Source organism: Myxocyprinus asiaticus, chromosome 23, assembly GCF_019703515.2.
Source record: "Myxocyprinus asiaticus isolate MX2 ecotype Aquarium Trade chromosome 23, UBuf_Myxa_2, whole genome shotgun sequence".
In the NCBI taxonomy this organism is placed as follows: Eukaryota; Metazoa; Chordata; class Actinopteri; order Cypriniformes; family Catostomidae; genus Myxocyprinus; species Myxocyprinus asiaticus.
In genome coordinates, this window is record NC_059366.1 from 42,225,166 (window position 1) to 42,243,941 (window position 18,776).

An 18,776-nucleotide genomic window follows, 5' to 3' on the forward strand; every position below is an offset into this window, starting at 1 on the left:
AGGAGAACGGTACTTGTCTGACTGCATTGTGCCAACTGTGAAGTTTGGTGGAGGGGGATTATGGTGTGGGGTTGTTTTTCAGGAGCTGGGCTTGGCCCCTTAGTTCCAGTGAAAGGAACTCTGAATGCTTCAGCATACCAAGAGATTTTGGACAATTCCATGCTCCCAACTTTGTGGGAACAGTTTGGGGATGGCCCCTTCCTGTTCCAACATGACTGTGCACCAGTGCACAAAGCAAGGTCCATAAAGACATGGATGAGCGAGTTTGGTGTGGAAGAACTTGACTGGCCTGCACAGAGTCCTGACCTCAACCCGATAGAGCACCTTTGGGATGAATTAGAGCGAAGACTGCGAGCCAGGCCTTCTCGTCCAACATCAGTGTCTGACCTCACAAATGCGCTTCTGGAAGAATGGTCAAAAATTCCCATAAACACACTCCTAAACCTTGTGGAAAGCCTTCCCAGAAGAGTTGAAGCTGTTATAACTGCAAAGGGTGGGCCGACGTCATATTAAACCCTATGGATTAAGAATGGGATGTCACTTAAGTTCATATGCGTCTAAAGGCAGATGAGCGAATACTTTTGGCAATATAGTGTGTATATATATATATATATATATATAACAGAGTTATTTTCCCCAATGCTATGCTGCTGTCATCACCATGAACAATTGAATTCTCTGAAAACTTTTTATTTGTTTATCAAGGAAATGAGAAGTAACAGTTTGAAGATCAGAATTAACATAATCAATTTTTTAAGATTTTTAAATCATGATCTGAGAGTAGCTTTATTTTTTTCTTTTATAATTTTCTGATGAGTTAATTATTTCATTATAATAACCATTTTGTGTAACATGCAGGGTTGGAAATTATTTGTTAAAAATGTTAAAATATTAAAAATGTCTGATTAATTGGGCCTCACTGGATGTGCTCGTGTTACTGATATAGAGTGAACTGCGCATGCGCAAATCAGAGCCACTGTGTGAAACGGAAGACTGCGGAGTGTATTTTCACTTACTGCGAACCTCAAGAAAAACTTAAGAAAAAAGCAGGTAAGAAACCAGGGAACTATAGTGCAGGACTCCAAATAGTCATCCGTGAGATATTCTCCATCCTGTGCGTTCACTCATCCGTCATGTTTAATAGGGGAATGATGAAGCAGATATGGGTTAGAAACGGAACCAGCCGGACATGAGCGATTAAATCATGTTTACAGCTTTAACACTGGACACTTTTGCCCGATATTGATCGGAAATGTAGTCTCGAGTCTGTTATTTTAAAGATCGCAGATGTTCGTAGTAAACATGACAGAGGAAAATCCATTTGTGTGTTACTTGTGTTGGTTTCAGGGCGATCATGTTTGCGTCGCATTTACGCAGTCGCAGTGATGCTGCGTCGCATTTCGGATTTACGCAGTCAGAATGATGCTGCGTTGCATTTACGCAGTCAGAGTGATGATGCCTCGAATTTGGCCTTTACGCAGTCAGAGTGATGCTGCTTCACATTTACCCAGTCAGAGTGATGTTGCGTCACATTTCGCATTTACGCAGTCAGAGTGATGCTGCGTCACATTTACGCAGTCAGAATGATGCTGCGTCACATTTACGCAGTCAGAGTGATGCTGCGTCACATTTACGCAGTCAGAGTGATGTTGCGTCGCATTTACGCAGTCAGAGTGATGCTGCCTAGCATTTAGCCTTTACGCAGTCAAGAGTGATGCTGCCTAGCATTTAGCCTTTACGCAGTCAAGAGTGATGCTGCGTGGCATTTACGCAGTCAAGAGTGATGCTGCGTGGCATTTACGCAGTCAAGAGTGATGCTGCGTGGCATTTACGCAGTCAAGAGTGATGCTGCGTGGCATTTACGCAGTCAAGAGTGATGCTGCGTGGCATTTACGCAGTCAGAGTGATGCTGCGTGGCATTTACGCAGTCAGAGTGATGCTGCGTGGCATTTACGCAGTCAGAGTGATGCTGCGTGCATTTAGCCTTTATGCAGTCAGAGTGATGCTGCGTCGCATTTACGCAGTCAGAGTGTAATCTACTTTATTTCTCCTTTATATAATTTACATATTTTTATTATACTCGCTGCTAAAGTGAGCAAATTAACACCCTCATTCTTTCCCGTGGAACATTTGTAGTTAAATCGTACCCTTCATTGTGACCTAGTGGGATTTTGCTTGGCAGATATGTTGGGGTGGTGTAGTTTTCAGATTAAAGATCTGGGTTAGTAAACAAAGGTTGATCAGTGAACTATCACCATAGTCCGCTTGATCAAGACACTTAACATTATGTTACTACATGATAATTGTTCCAGTAAACAATGCATAGTATGTCAATTTGGATAAAAGGAAAACAGTATTTTAATAGATAAAAATGCTTTAAAAACAATCATTCTAGTTTTGAAGGATAGATTATAGTAACATTTTTGTTTCAATTTACTTTTCCCTAATTTTTAAAATGCATTTTTGCGAAACTTCCCTCTATATAATAAAGTCATATTATGTCATCTTAAGTGTTAAAATCATGAAAATTTTTACTTTGCACTTTTTGCTAAGATCTTTCAAAAATATATTTTCTATTTATCGTGTGTATGTGTTAGCATTTTTTATAACAAAGAGTTACTTCACGAACTATACAAAACTGGCCCTAAAACTTTATTTATCATGGAAATGAGAAGTGATGTATGATCACAGTTAATGTTATAAGTTTTAAGATTGTTACAGAATGATCTGAGAGTAGCTTTTTTCAGTGCCATAATCAAATCTGTTATTATTTAAAAATTTAAATTTAGGAACAGTCCATTAATTATTATTTTCATTCATTTAAAAATAAGTGAATCTCCAAAAAAAAAAAAAAAAAGTCATCATCAGCATTATACGTCTTTACACGTAATAACCAAGGCCATGATCAGATCTTTATTCCAGAATATGTAATGAATGTTTTTACAAGGATTAAATTCTTCTTCTAAAGTCTTGTTCATTCAATGAGTCAAAAGTGCCCCTAAATGAATTAGCACCCATAAGCTCAATGACTCTTTAAGTGTATTTTAAGAAGTCCTTCACAGATATGGGACTAAACAAATCAGTGATTAAGTTGCTTTGTTTGGAAACAGTGCAGAACATGTTCAATGACACCTGTCTTTGAATGATCAGGTGAGATCAGAAGGATGTCGGGGTTTCTGGATGGGATCCGATGTGGGGATTGTGAGTGTAATGTGGACTGGAGTGAGAAGAGAAACACCATCGCCTCCATCGCAGCTGGTGTTCTGGTACGTTCTCATGATGCCGCGAAATAAATCCTGTATTCTCCACAGTTTGTGTAAGAAATAATTTAGAAAGTTGATTTTATATCCTGTGATTACCAAACTGATTGTCATTCTTCTCGCATTGTGTGCACATGTGCAGTTTTTCACAGGCTGGTGGATCATCATCGATGCAGCGATAATGTACCCTAAAGAAGAACAGTTCCATCACGCATACCATACCTGTGGAGTTATAGCGACTATAGCCTTCCTCATGTAAGTTACACCTTTATTTATTCTCTCTCTTTCTCTCTCCTAGAGCTTCCTCAAATGGCTTTCCTGTTGCTCAAACAATGGAGCATGGCACTAATAAGGGCAAGGTCATGGGTTTGATTCCCAGCGAATGCATGAACTGATAAACTGTATACCCTGAATGCAGTGGAAGTTGTTTTGGATTGACGTCTGCTAAATGTAAGTGAAGAGAACAAAGTCCTTGTTCTTATTGTGTTTACTCAGACAAGTTCCATGACTGTGGCATAGATTTGAGTTGTTATGTTTGAGCTCTGTCCCAGATCTTTCCTCCTGTTGTGTAACAGTGGTTGTGCTAACTGTCACCATGACTACACTGTTAAACTAACTGTTGAGATTAACTACCGTAACTGTGGATTTAATTGCAGGATCAATGCAGTGTCCAATGGGCAGGTTAGGGGGGACAGCTACAGCGAGGGCTGCTTGGGCCAGACAGGTATGTGTTTACAATATGTTAGTTTATATTACACGCCTTATTTATAATTAGAGGTCGACCGATAGTGGGTTTTACCAATACCGATAACTTAAGGTTTTGGGAAAGGCCCTTAGTTACGATGTTCTATATGTAAGTATTTACCAAATTAAGATTTATATAGCTTTTATAAGCTTTTATATATTTCACCGGATGAGGTTTAATGACGGATAAGTTTATTATTATTCCCAAGATGTGAAGTTGTGAAGCACATTTCCAGATAGTCACATTTGCATGCCCTAGCTTCAATTTAGAAGCATGTTCAGTGCTTGAGAAAAATATTAAAGAATTCTGTGCAGAAAGATCAGAGCTGGTGTAAACAGCACTGTTGTTTTATCTCGCTGCTCACTAGAGACGAAGAGAGGGTGGAACCGTCGTCATGAAGTCTTGCGGTCCGTATAGAATCAATCTGGGGTCAGGACCGGGACCACGGTGACCGGCGTAGCCTAATTGTTAACAAAGCAGCTAACGGTGGCCCTGGGTAGCTCAGTGGTAAAAGACGCTGGCTACCACCCCTGGAGTTCGCTAGTTTGAATCCCAGGGCATGTTGAGTGACTCCAGCCAGGTCTCCTAAGCAACCAAATTGGCCCGGTTGCTAGGGAGGGTAGAGTCACATGGGGTAACCTCCTTGTGGTCGCTATAATGTGGTTCGTTCTCGGTGAGGGTGCGTGGTGAGTTGTGTGAATGCCGCGGCGGATGGCGTGAAGCCTCCACACATGCTATGTCTCCGTGGCAACGCGCAATAAGATGCACAGGTTGACGGTCTCAGACACGGAGGCAACTGAGATTCATCCTCCACCCGGATTGAGGCGAGTCACTACACCACCACGAGGACTTAAAAGCGCATTGGGAATTGGACATTCCAAATTGGGAGAAAAAGGGGAAAAGGCAGCTAACATTAGCAACTTCGTACTGTCTGAGAAAGCTGAACTGCTTGCGTTTTTAGTGACATGCACCTGATCATCTAGATGTAGAACATAGGCTAAATATCGAAAATGACTCAAAAGCTTATCATCGTTATCATGGATTTTTTTATCATGATAAATATCGAGATAATTTTATCGCCCAGCCCTAGATGAATATACTCAATGCTAAAAGATTTAGATACAGCCAAAAAAAAAAAAAAAACTTTTTTTTTCTCCCAGTTTGGAATGCCCAATTCCCAATGTGCTTTTAAGTCCTTGTGGTCGCGTAGTGATTCGCCTCGGTCCGGGTGGCGGAGGATGAATCCTAGTTGCCTCCGCATCTGAGACCATCAACCCGCGCATCTTAGTACATGGCTTGTTGAGCGCGTTGCCACGGAGACATAGCACGTGTGGAGACTTCACGCCATCCACCACGGCAACCACGCTCAACTCACCACGCACCCCACCGAGAACGAACCACATTATAGCGACCACGAGGAGTTGAAAGAGGTGGTCTTGACTTCTCCTCAATGCCTCTGTAGTTTTGGGATGTAGAGTAATGATCAGCGGCGGACTGGGAAGAGTAATCGGCCCGGGATTTTACATAGAAACTGGTCCAAAAGTTGTTGAGGGGGGTGGGGGGAGTGTCGCTGTCCTTTTCTGCATATCGCGGCACCGTTTTGTGGCCCGTTCTGCATAACGCGGCGGCCCATTTCAGCTTATCTCAGCCCCGTTTCGTGGCCGGACCTTCTGGAAAAGTCCAGATTCTCCCAATGGCTAGTCCGCCCCTGGTAATGATCAACCATGAAGACATTACAATTGCTTGACTTTTTAACTTTCGAAATATTTCATTTTTATATCTATGATTATGAGTTTCCAGAGAGGAAAATGAATTTTCAAGTATTCGAGTAGTGTTTTTAATACTGGAGTTGCTGGTGCAGAACGAGAACTCGATTACTCATGCACATCGCTGTAAATGAGTGTGAAAAGTGTTGTTAATGCTGTCGTGTGTGTGTTTTGTGTAGGTGCCAGAGTTTGGCTCTTTATTGGGTTCATGTTGGCATTCGGGTCTCTGATCGCCTCTATGTGGATTCTGTTTGGAGGGTTTGTTGTGTCTGGTAAGATTGCTTGGTCTTCTTTGTGAAAAATCAAGCTTGACTCATTTTCTATTTGCTTACAGTTGTAGTTCCTGATTATGCTTTTTAATGTTTATTTCTGGGGACAAACAGACCTAAAGGATCTTTCAGTGTATCCTGGTATTGCTGTTTTCTTCCAAAATGCATTCATCTTCTTTGGGTAAGTTTGAAAAATATCACTATGTCAATATACAAGGAATCGGACATCATAACAGATTTAACATGTCTCTGCATTACCCGTAGGGCTGGGCAATACTATTTATTATGCTCAAATTTATATTGTTCAGCCTTTTTATTCTCCAAATTATTGCATATGTACATCTCAATATTTATGTATTTGCACAGAAATATTTTAAAATGTGCTTTTTTTTTTTTTTATCAGAGGAACCATAATTTCAACCAAATAGCAGTTGTTTCCAAGAAGATGATTCAAAATGTTTGCATGCATGAATTAAAACAAATACAGTCTAGTTTAAAATAATCAAAGCATGATTGTCATAAAATAAACAAAAGGAAAAATATTTAATCATAATTCATATTTAGCAGTATAACAATTCCTAGTAATAAACAGCAATATTAACCTACATACACTTTTTACTCAAACATTTTAAAGTATGTGAAATTCCACATGGGACCTAAATATCTTTGAGTGATGCAGCAAAGGATTAGTTGAATCAGTGTTTTGAACCGATTCCATTAAATGGGCATAAATGAAAATATTTAAACCCACCAATTCTAATGCCATTTTTACTACTGAAATTTAAATCAGAGATGCTTCTTAACACTCTCAGACACTCATTAAAGCACATTAAAATCATTGCAGTATTCACATTGCAGCTTAATTTTATATCGGCAGCAAAATAATTCTGAATATTAAAATATATATTTGATACATGATCCAGCCTTAATTACCTGCCTCTGATATTTTATTGTGTATTCATGCAATATATAGTAATTTACTCCATTAACGCTGTATAAATGATTAATGACAATGATATTTTGATTAGCCTCTGATTTACAATTCATCTTGTCTGTCATGCAGTGGTCTGGTGTTTAAGTTTGGCCGCACTGAGGACCTCTGGCAGTGAAGAACCATTTCCTCCAGTCAAATTCCACAGTCCACCAACACACATCTTTTCTCTACAGCGACCTAATGCTGCTTATTTGCACTCTCTCTCATTCTCTTTCTCTATCAGACTCTCCTTTTTGTAGTTCTCAGTCAACGCCCACTCTTAAATGTTTATTCTTCCTTCCTTTGTTTTGTTTCCTGTGTGGCCACAGTGGGTCCACAGTACAAGAACAATGCAAATCCATAGTCCATACTCCGCTGTCAGAATGGACATATCTAGACTTGAGTGTAGAATAAAAATTCTAAGTATACAATACAATTTCAATTCTATAACGAATGGGATCCCATGTATGGAATAGAGACTCCCATTTGGACTGCACCATAGAGCTATTTTTATTTCAGATATTTTTTTCTTCAGCCTGGCTGGCATTTTATATCAGATCACACACAGAAATAAAATAAAACCGCAGCAGATGATGCACAGAGCGTGGTAATAAAGTTTGTGGTTCATCTGCGAGTGATGCTTCTGAAAAGCATTAGCTTTTACATCTAACCTAACCAGATGCAAAAAAGCAGTGCAACGCAACACAGACACAGTCAATCAAAAAATATTTCATGTTTAGTACAGAGATTATACATTACATCTGTGGGAAACTGGAATTTGGACCAATGATTTTTAACTGTGGGCGGGGCTAGCGAGCACAACGCCATAGAAATAAATCCAAGCAATTGACAAAATCAAGTGGTGTTCTTCACTTGTTCTGGCTGGTTAGGACATAAATGTTTTGCTTTATCACACCTCTTGTTAGGATATGGTGTTAACAAGACTTGCGAATAGTGTCATGGTGCAGAAAGTGTTTTCCTGCTGCGCAAAGACAGAAGAATCTTTGTAAACCGAAATGAGTTTGACTGGCTCTCAGTCCTTTAACTCACTGTGTTGCTATTTTTAATGCATCATCGCGTGCATGGGAGATTTTTTTCTTTTACTAAGCCACCAAATTTGTATCCGCTTCTTTAAGTGTAGACTTTCATTCATGTAATATATCAATGTGCAGATTTGAGAATACACTCCTGTCAGATCTGCCATATTGATCAACCTTTGGGAAACTGACATCACACAGCACAGAGTTTTGTTGTACATACCACTTTTGGAAGATTTTTGTAAAACTTTCCAATTTTATTATTTTCCATGACTTTCCCAAGCTTTGACCGGCCAATGTCATACTTCCCCGGTTGTTTCAGTGTTTGAAACGTAATTATTTTTGTCGTTCTGTTTTGTGGTGCAGAAATGCACTCATCACCTTTAAAATGTCATGCTAATTTCCAGATTGTCCATGATTGTGGGAACCCTGGTGATATATTTTGTGATTTAGAGCTTAAAGTCCACTCTCTGGGTATGTTCGGACATATTGGAGAGATGTATAAAAAAAAGTCAATGTTTTCAGAAAGCACAATTTTTTTAATTATTTCAGTGGTTATGGGAGAATAAAGTAACGTCAGTCAGAGAAATAGACTCGTCTGTCAACACTAATAAATTAGAGGTGATTTCTACATGCTTAATGAATGTAACATTTTAATGTATTCCATGTTTCTCTTTATGACAAAAAGTAGCTAAACTTCATCCATCTGTGGGCTCAAAACAAATAAAATTGTTGTAAATATGTACAAAGCTAATGTATAATTTCCAGACGTTCAATTCTTTCACATGATAATCTTTATCTGCTATATCTCTTGTGCCTTGAAATTAGTTTTATATATTGCATTGATGGTGTCGTGTATCAGTTTGTCATTGTCTGGCTTAAACAATCTCTTCTCTGTGTTTGCTGTTTCAACTGAAGTAATTCAATCCTGCATCAGTTTCCTGAAGCTCAGAAATGTCCTTGGCCTTGTTGTTTAGTGTGACTTGTCTCATAGAAAATACATTGTTTTTTATGCAAAGACATATAGTAAAATGTTTATTTAGGCAATCTCTCTTTCTCTCACACACCGTATTCATTGCATTTTTGATTTTATGTCTTGAGTCCTCTGTTGCCGTGCCTCATTTTTGTACCACCAAATTAGGAAACTGCAAAACAAATGAATAAATAAACTACAAATCATAAACACTATATCTAAGAAAGTAACATTTCAGGTAACCTCACTTTAAATGAAAAAAATAATAAAAAATGCAGCAAGATTGTGGACTGGGCCTTACTCAGAGTAGATGCCACATTTAATTTGACATAAGGATTTGAGGGACAGACATGCTGCGGTTTGAACGTAGCCATACAGTCCATTCAAGGGGTTGTATGGTTGTGTAATTTAGTGTTGATCATTCAGCCAACAAAAAATGTTGAAACAGAATTTTTCCAAAAGATTTCGAATGGACTGTATAGCTAAGTGCTATACAAACCAAACAAACATGGGCCAAAAACAAAACCCTGAATTAATGGATGGTGAAAGTTGGATGTGACCGAAGACATTCAGACAGTACAAGCTGTTGATGTCAATTTAAATGTGGCATCTACCCTGACTAAGTTCCAAAGAAAAAACACCTCCCAGAATGCCTGGTCATCAAAGCACTTCCTGTCCTGTTGAGATCTCCAGAAGCTCCATTTAAGGAAAAGTAAACAATAGTTACACATTTAGCCACTGAGTGCATTATCAACTGATGCTTAACTGATTGACTAGGGGGCTTCAAAATATTAAAACCTTCAATTATGAAGAATCTAGTAGAAACTAGTCAGAAGCTAGTATAAATCATGGCACAGATGAAAGTAAATCGACATGGTTTGCTGGTCTTAATGTGTTTAGCTGGTATTCCAGCCCGACCAGCTTAAAATTGGCAGAAACCCTTCTAAAAAAAAAAACCCCATCACAACAGACCAGACTAGGAGACTAGCTAACACCCTTAGAATGGTTTATTCTGCTTTTTTTGTGTGTGTGTAAATGCGTCAGTGGTGTTGTACCTGTGGCCGTGCCCATCACCTGACTCATGCTCACTGTTATGAGGAGGGCACAGATGTGATGTACATTAAACTGCATAGCTCTGTAAATCGGAATAGAGTCAACAGTAATATATAAACATCTAAAGCAGCTGTGATCAATGCTTTGGCTTATAAAAAGGACTTTACGTAATGCCATGATTTCCCAAAAGGGAAAGTTCACCCAAAATGAAAATTCTCTCATCATTTGTTCACCCTCATGCCATTCCAGATGTTTACGACTTTCTTTCTTCTGCAGAACACAAACAAAGATTTTTAGAAAAAGTCTCTCAGCTCTGTAGGTCCATACAATGCAAGTGAATGGTGGCCAGAACTTTGAAGCTTCAAAAAGCACACAAAGGTAGCATAAAAAGTAATTCATATGACTCCAGTGGTTAAATCTATATCTTCAGAAGCAATATGATAGGTGTGGGTGAGAAAAAGATAAATATTTAAGCCCTTTTTTTTTTCTTTTTTTTTTAACTAGAAATCTCCAATTTGACTCACATTCTTCTATTATTTTTGGCAATTTGCATTTTTCATGCATTTCGCCACCTACTGGGCAGGGAGGAGACTTTATAGTAAAAAAGGAATTAAATATTGAACTGTTTGTCACACACACCTATCATATCGCTTCAAAAGACATTGATTTAACCACTGGTGTTGTATGGATTATTTTATGCTGCCTTTATGTCCTTTTTGGAGCTTCAAAGTTTTGGTCACCATTCACTTGCATTGTATGGACCTACAGAGCTGAGATATTCTTGTGAAAATCTTAGTTCGTTTTCAGCAGAAGAAAGAAAGTCATAGGGTGAGTAAATGATGAGAGATTTTTCATTTTTGGGTGAACTATTCCTTTAATGCTGTTTTATGGATACACAGTTTTTCATACTTCATGTGATAGAATGAAAGTGAGAAATATTTTTACATTGTGCTTTCAGTACTGTTCAGCCTTAGAAATAAATGAGCGAGCCATCCTAGAATTCCTGGTATGGCGTGCACATTGAGGATGCCACAGGTGTCATGGCACTCAAAAGCAAACAGCATGTGACCCTGAATGAAAGAAACACAGATCAAGAGAAAAAAAGTCAAACATGACAGTAGGTGAAATCATGCAAACAGATTTAAACATTCAATGGTTATGAAAGGATATACTGTATATGAGGACCACTAGTGAAAATGCTTTTGCATTTTTCTAAATTAGCTACTTTGGACTTGACTGTGCAAGTTTGTGCCGAACCTGGTGATTCATGTTATCCAGCTTGATTTGAGAAAGAGCATCTTCTGTGTTCCATTTGGAGCAAGGAAATCTGACCTTTGGTACAAGGTAGTCTTTACCTTCATGTATTGATACCCCAGGGTTGAAGTCAATCATCATGGCAACAAATGGAGCATTGACTGCTGTCATGGCAACTCCAATGGCAACACCACCAGACAGGGCGGAGCTCTGGACATGCACCTGGCTGGAGGAAGTGCATTAAGGATTTGTGATTTAAGCGAAAAAAGCAAAGTCATATCAGAGGTGGAGAAAGTTTTTTGTTTTGTTTTTTTTTTATTACAAAGGCAATGATTATTGTAATTAAGGATTAAGCGCTCAGGAATGTGTATAAGTGTCCACTTGGATTTGATGTTGACTTTAAAGTTGAATTGATCCCTTACTGGCTTGCAGCAACAGCTATGCACTTTTTAAAGACAACTTTCACTATAATGTTTACAACAGTCCATCAATGTGAGGAGCAGAGTTGCTACTCATTTATCTATCCAGTACTTATCCATATTTTTTCTTTTGTTTTATGTTGTCTTGAATGTAAACTCTGAAAGGGATTTGCTTTGTGGGAAACTTGTTTCTACAGCTATGCACCATGTTGAGTTTTCCTTTGGAACTGGACAGCATAGAGACAGACATCGCTATGACAACACTGACAGCCAGAGACAGATATGTCCCATATAGGACAGTAAGCTTCAGTCCTCTGTCCAACCAGTGATACACTAGTGCCGAGTTAAAACTGGGCCAGAACATCCACAGGAAAAGCATTCCTGTGAGAGAGAGACAGAGAGTTCCTTGTTCACAACTTAATTAAAAATATGAAAATAATTACACTTACACTCACAAAGAGGTGTCTGCTAAATCCCCATGACTACTCCTGAGATTTCAAGTAATGTTCTTAACTTTCAATAAATACAATGAATAAATGTAAAAGTGGAGTGTGTAATTGTCAAACTCCAATTCCAGTATAAAAGGAAGAGTGAACTATATGTAAATCACTTGTCGGTTCATTTCCTGGGAGCAGAAACTACCTGTTAGGCGACTAATGGCAGATTTGAGAACCATTTTGAAAACACTTGTTTTTTGCAATTCACTTTGGTAATGCTGACGGTACAGAAATTACACACTTCCATCTTTAATGAGTCATTTATATATGTAAGGTAAGAGTAAAGCATTACATTTAGATTTTTTGAGTTTTAATGGTGCTATAACTGATTTTCTTTGAATACCACAAATGATTCCTACTACCTGGCAAATAAAATGGCATCTACCCTCTCTGTAACAATGGTAAAAAAAGAAAAAAAAGGGAGGGTTCCACACTTTTTTGCCAATTAGAAAAGCTCTCTGCCTGACAATCATTTTGCATGTTCCAACTTAGCGGAGATGTCTTTGGAGGGTGCCGTTTTGGAGAGAGTGTGTACGGTTGCAATGTTAAAGCTGAAGTGTGCAATTTCTGCACCACTAGCGCCACCAAACAGAATTGCAAAAATAAACATTGTTTTCAAACAGCTTTCTGAATACAACGTATGGACAGTCCTGCCCCACAATCACGACATTGGTTGAGCCAATGTTGCTGTGTCGGGCTGGACGGGTCATTAAAAAAACACAATAGTCTACTGAAAGAGACACAGTGACCCTTTTTGGGGAAATCAATCAACTAATGGTTTATTTATTATTTTCTCTGCATATTAAGCTGGGGTAGGAAAAAGTTATCTTACATCGAAAGAATTACATCAGCTTTAACAAACTGACAGGAAGATTTGCAAAAGCAGAAATCGCTTACAGCACCTTTAATTTTACACATTTTATTTGAAAAGAATTCCATATTTAATTTGGCATTTGCATTTCTAATTAGATTATTGAGGTATTTTCTCAATTTGTATGATTACTGGAGGATGTACTCACCCAACATGGCGAATAAGCCATTCTTAAGGTCAGTTTTCTCTTTTTCATGCTGCATGGTTTGATCCCTTCTCTATGCAGTACCCATGACACCATCACACCAAAAAGAGCCCCGAAGATATGCAGGAGCATGATGCTGTACAGAGGATGTGTCTGATACACAAGCGAATAACTCAATCCACAATATTACTCACTGCAATAAACAGTTTGCAATCTTAACAGGAGCAATACCTTGCAAAAGTATTCTGCAAGGTATCCACTTTAATCTGATTTTCTTGTTTTACTAAATTACAAAACCTCAATTTAAAAGTTCATTTTTGTGATGCTTTTATTTGCAAGTTATTTTAATGTGACATTGTTTTATGCTAATTCTAATCCAACTCTTCTGAACAACATTGGTATTTTCAAGTCAGCGCTGATTTATATCCAGTCATTGTGATAAAGATTTATAAAAACCATTTCGATGCAGAATGTTTTGTGTGCTAGTTCAACCAATTTATTGAAAAGAATCAACTCAAAGAGAATAATTTGCTCACAAATCAGACATCACTATGACTTTCGTGCAGATTTTACTCTACACGAGAAACATCAGTCGGACGAATTATTTTAGAGCAGAGCTTAATGAGAAAAATATTAATATATTCTATATTATTTTTTAGAAATGTCCATATCTTTTAAGATTTTATTACATTTCCATGCCTGGAAAACACACATTTTTCAAATGAATATTTTAATGATGTATTCCAGGTTTCCCATAATACAGTCATGGGAAACCTGGAAAACGTGTGCATTTATTTAACTATTAAATACACACACAAAAAAAAAACTTAATATATATATATATATATATATATATATATATATATATGTATTTTTTTTTCTTTTATTTAAGCCCATTTTTAAGATTTACTCATTTCAATTTCATAAAAAATTTCCAAGAAATTTAATTGTGTAATCTTTAACCAAAAATTTAAAAAAACATTTTTTTTTAAAGGGGTCATGACATACCTTTTTTTTAAATTATTATTTTAATATGTTCCTTGAGATCATTTACTCTATTATTATTATTATTATTATTATTATTATTTTATTTTATTTTTGCATAAAAAACAATCATATATTTGTAAAACATGATAATTTTCCACACTCATTCTGACCCTCTGTCAGAAACGCTTGGTTTTGGTGCTGCTTCTCCTTTAAGACTTGACAATAAACGCCCACTGTTATGATTGGCTCGCTGCTCTTGATTGACCAGTGCCATGTATCACAAAAAAAAGCTGAACAAATTCTGGATTCCAGGATTGTTTTAGATTGACAAAACTCACCAAATCCAATCAGGCTTCATTAGGGTTAAGTGGTATCAAGACGCTCATTACCATCTTTCTCTATCAATTCAGAGTTTGATCCTGAGGTTATGATTAGTTCACGAACACGTTCACATGAATGAAGCGAACAGCCAACTGCGTGTGAGACAGCACGAGTCACGTCTCGCGAGAGAGTCTGCAAGATTTACCTCTCCGCTGAAGATGTTTATGAAAATGATGATAAATTGTAAGAATTTAAACACAGTTATAACAGCACAAGAAGACAAAAAAAAATATGATCAATCAAAATACATTTACACAACACGAATAATCACTATGAAATCATGAATAATTATAATACATTCACACAGCACAAAGGATCACTTGTAAATGATAAAGAATTTAAAGGCATTTACACAGCAAGAACATTGCTGCTGCTGGAGCACGAAAAAAATCTGAATGTGATGAAAATATTAAAACAGATAATATATCGATGTGAAAGTAACTTTATATAGGTCCACAACAAGAACATTCAGGCTTGTAATTTTAAAAGTTTAATACCTTGATTTGAAATTGAAAAAACTGAAATTAAAAGCTTTAGTATTAATTTAAATTACTAACATAATGTAATTTAATTCTGTTAGATATTAATATACTATCGAATAATAAAAATGTGAGCAATTGGAAAATGAGTAAATGGTGTGCACTAATAAAGACTTATTATTTATATCTTGCAGCATAAGACACATTAAAGACATATTTGGTGTGCTAGTGTGCTTTTATTGAACTTCAAGTGAAATAGTGTATGTTTATGGCATCTCTGCCAGCAAATCCTAATAAAAAGGGGTTTGGGTGGCATTCACACTTTTCTGATATATCTACAGTATATTGTGGAGTGATTAAGTTTTTATATTTTAAAGTCATTTGATCATTATTGATACTGTATTAATATCTTACTTGAAATTATATAATTATTTTAGGTTTATTTATTCATACATATTTTATGGGAGTGTGGGAAAATGATTAGGAAAAAATGTAAGTGTCTTTAAATAAATGCAAGACTGCCAAAAATATATGTCTTGCAATAAAAAATGATCATAAATAGCTTATTTCGCACATTTATAAAATTGTCTCGTTGAAGTGTACTTTAAATTGGAGTGAGAGATACTGGGGGGATTGACTGTCACTTTGCTCACAGCTGATTGGTCCAGTATTTGGATGAGATCTCTGATCGGGAACATACCCTGCCCCGGAGCAGGTTAGCAGATTAGCATATGTTTCTATGGTGAGGATACCCAACGAAAGTGACATCACAATGTGGAGGAAGTAGAGAATGAGTCATTTTGGCAGCTAGGTTTCAACAAATGCTCTTTTTGCAGTGAGGAGGAAGTTTTGAGTTCTGAAACTTACAATGTGTTTGTAATAAGGTTAAAATGGGAAAGGAGGTGGCGGGAACTGGCTGAACAGTCAAAATAATATTTAATGAACCAAAAAGACACATAACACAAACGAATATACGGCAGCTGCATGTGGCTCTCTCTCTCCCGAACTGCCGCATTCCGCTGCACTTATCCTCTCCTCGGCTGATTAGCCGATTGGAGGGCAGGCGTGCGTAGTCACGGCCCGGCCCTGCCCTCCTCTTCGTCACAGTGTTTTTAGAGTGCAACTACCTCTTATATGTTAAAATATCAAGGAAAATTTGATTCCTCATGTCATGACCCCTTTAAAGATTACTCAGTTAAATATGATGGAAATTTGTAAATGTAAAAAATAATTTTGAGTTGTGCAAATTTTCATTTTTTTTTTTTTATTAAAATTAGGAAATTTTCCAACAATATCACATTAAAATGGGCTAATTAAGTTAAAGTACTTTGAAGTATAAATGTCCTATGCAACTTGATGGGATACATTTGAAGTAGACATTTTTCTACCATTTTCTCTAAATCTGCCAAGCACATCAGACAAACAATTCCAAGATATTCCCCTGAAATCCAATTGATAAGGTAACACTTCTCTTACACAGAGCAGAGTTCTCAGGATCCACTGACTGACCACAAACCCTGTAACCTCCACCAGGGCCATAAGCCAAAGCTGGACAGGATTTGTCTTCCCATGGACCACTCCCATCGCAACCAGGGCAGAAGCTGCACAGAGCTCTGCCTAAATCAAGCTTGATAAATATGGATAAAGTGCACAGATAATGTTTGATGTAGTGTGACGCTGTCAAACCTGTTGCAGTAAGCTTCTTAAAAAAGTAAGAAAAGCAGTACAACAATATCCTGGCCATGGTTATTGTGAACTAATCCATTATAGTTTCTCACTTTGAATGTACCAGAGCACACATTATATTGCTTGGCCTTTTTTGAAGACATAAACTAAAATGAATTGTAAGCATACAGCAAATATCAACCCGAGGCAACGTGCAGTTGTACACATGACCTCATAACTATGTGTCACAGAGGAACACTCAAATATGCCCTGTTGAACCCACTTTAAATGCTTAATGAAAATACTTTGACTCATTAAAGCTACCCAGCTTGATCTGTTTGTGTATAACTATTGTCATCATGCTCTGATACAACCACACAGGTCAAGAACCGCTATAATCAATACAAATAAACTCAGCTAATGGATTTTTCGTGGTGCTTGCTCTAAAAATCCAGAGATTTGAACAAACCCTAACCCTAAGTAATGCATTTACCTCTTCATATTGATGTAGATCTCTTTGCTGTGATAGTGTTGTGGCAGCAGAAGGCCATTCATGATGACGGCCCACTGGATGGACATGGCTGCCACCAACATGTGAAACCCTGATCCACTAAAACCATATCGTACAAGGAATGTGGCCAAGAATCCAAAGCCCATGAATATCATTACATGAACATCTTGGAATTCTGTAGAGAGATATGCATTACCAAAATTATCAATGTGTCATTTATATCAAACGGATAAACGTAAAGACAAAATGTTTACACAATGGATGGTCAGTCTTTTGCTCAAATAGGTGGTAGAGAAATAAGTGGCCTCTTATCACCCAAAATCAGAGATGCTGTGGCTCCACACCCCAACGGCAAAATGCCACACGTTTACAAATAATGTAAAGTGCAACATCATAGTGCAACATCATATTGAACATTTTGAATCCTAAATTCCAGCTTCATTGCAGATGGTTTGACATTTTTAAATTGTAACTGTATAGACAATCACTAAAACAAAAAAGCCCAGGAATGAATTTGTTGCCATAGTATGCATTAACATATGAACTGAATGTTGCAGGCTTATAAAAGTGGTCATTATTCTGCTGTCTTCATAAATAACATTAGGTTGAACAATGAATGCAAGTTTGATCTCTGGAGGGTTCATAACACAGCAGCCATAATTTAAAGCAGACTTACCTGCATATGAGTTGATGAAAGTCTTTCTTTCAAACTTGGTGTGAACCTGCTTATGGTGCTCAATTTTCACAAAAAACAACAACAACAAAAACAGTAGGATAAAGACTGTTTCCAACAGGAAGGCCACAAGTGGAAGTCTTAAGAGGAGACCGGGGGTGTACTGATGGGACATTATTTCTGTGACAAACTCTCAATGTATGTTATCAACACCAGCAAAAGCTGTGTCCTGAAACACCCCTCAGAATACTGTAAGGTTACGTGTAAGTGGCATGGAGGTGTTTCCCCAAAAATACACACGCAATTGTAACGGTAGCCAGCTAATAGGTAGCTGTGCAGTGTGTAAATCCCACTCCCCTGGCCTCAAGAGACGCACTAGCGACTGATGCTAGAAGCTGTAGCCTTTAGCCTCCTCATTAGCGTGCCTGCCTACCGTGCCAGACACCCCGGTTCGAATCCCGCTTGCAGCAGGTCGAGTGGGACCTGTTACACAAGTGCAATTAATAGTGTGTCTAATATAATGTAATTAAATTAACAATGACTTAAAATCTAATAACTAAACTTAAAATAACTTTAAAAAAAAAAAAAACTGATTGAATGGATAAGAATTTGGATGAATGCAGATTAATTGCTCATTTAGAAGGTTGGGGATTTTTCAAATTTTTTTTTTTTTTTTAAATGGCTTGATCTGTTAATCTTGGGCGCATAATTTATTCCGCATCGTTTGTGCTATGGACATGAATGATATTGCAAATCGTGCTCTAAGAGTCTCTGCAATTATAAGACTATTTCTATGTGTGTACAAATGATCAAATAGG

General features: G+C 37.5%; 1 protein-coding gene and 1 pseudogene across 1 annotated transcript; one reads left to right on the forward strand and one right to left on the reverse strand.

Moving 5' to 3' along the window:
* The first annotated feature begins 966 nt into the window (after window positions 1-966).
* Window positions 967-9,233, forward strand: LOC127413566 (transmembrane protein 50A-like). Its single transcript, XM_051650809.1, has 7 exons — window positions 967-1,050; window positions 3,151-3,266; window positions 3,403-3,515; window positions 3,917-3,984; window positions 5,951-6,043; window positions 6,155-6,221; window positions 7,104-9,233. Exons 2-7 carry the CDS (start codon window positions 3,165-3,167, stop codon window positions 7,147-7,149), a joined length of 489 nt encoding a protein of 162 aa, XP_051506769.1. The 5' UTR covers window positions 967-1,050; window positions 3,151-3,164; the 3' UTR covers window positions 7,150-9,233.
* Window positions 9,169-18,133, reverse strand: LOC127413546 (ammonium transporter Rh type A-like; annotated as a pseudogene).
* Between the last annotated feature and the right edge of the window lie 643 nt (window positions 18,134-18,776).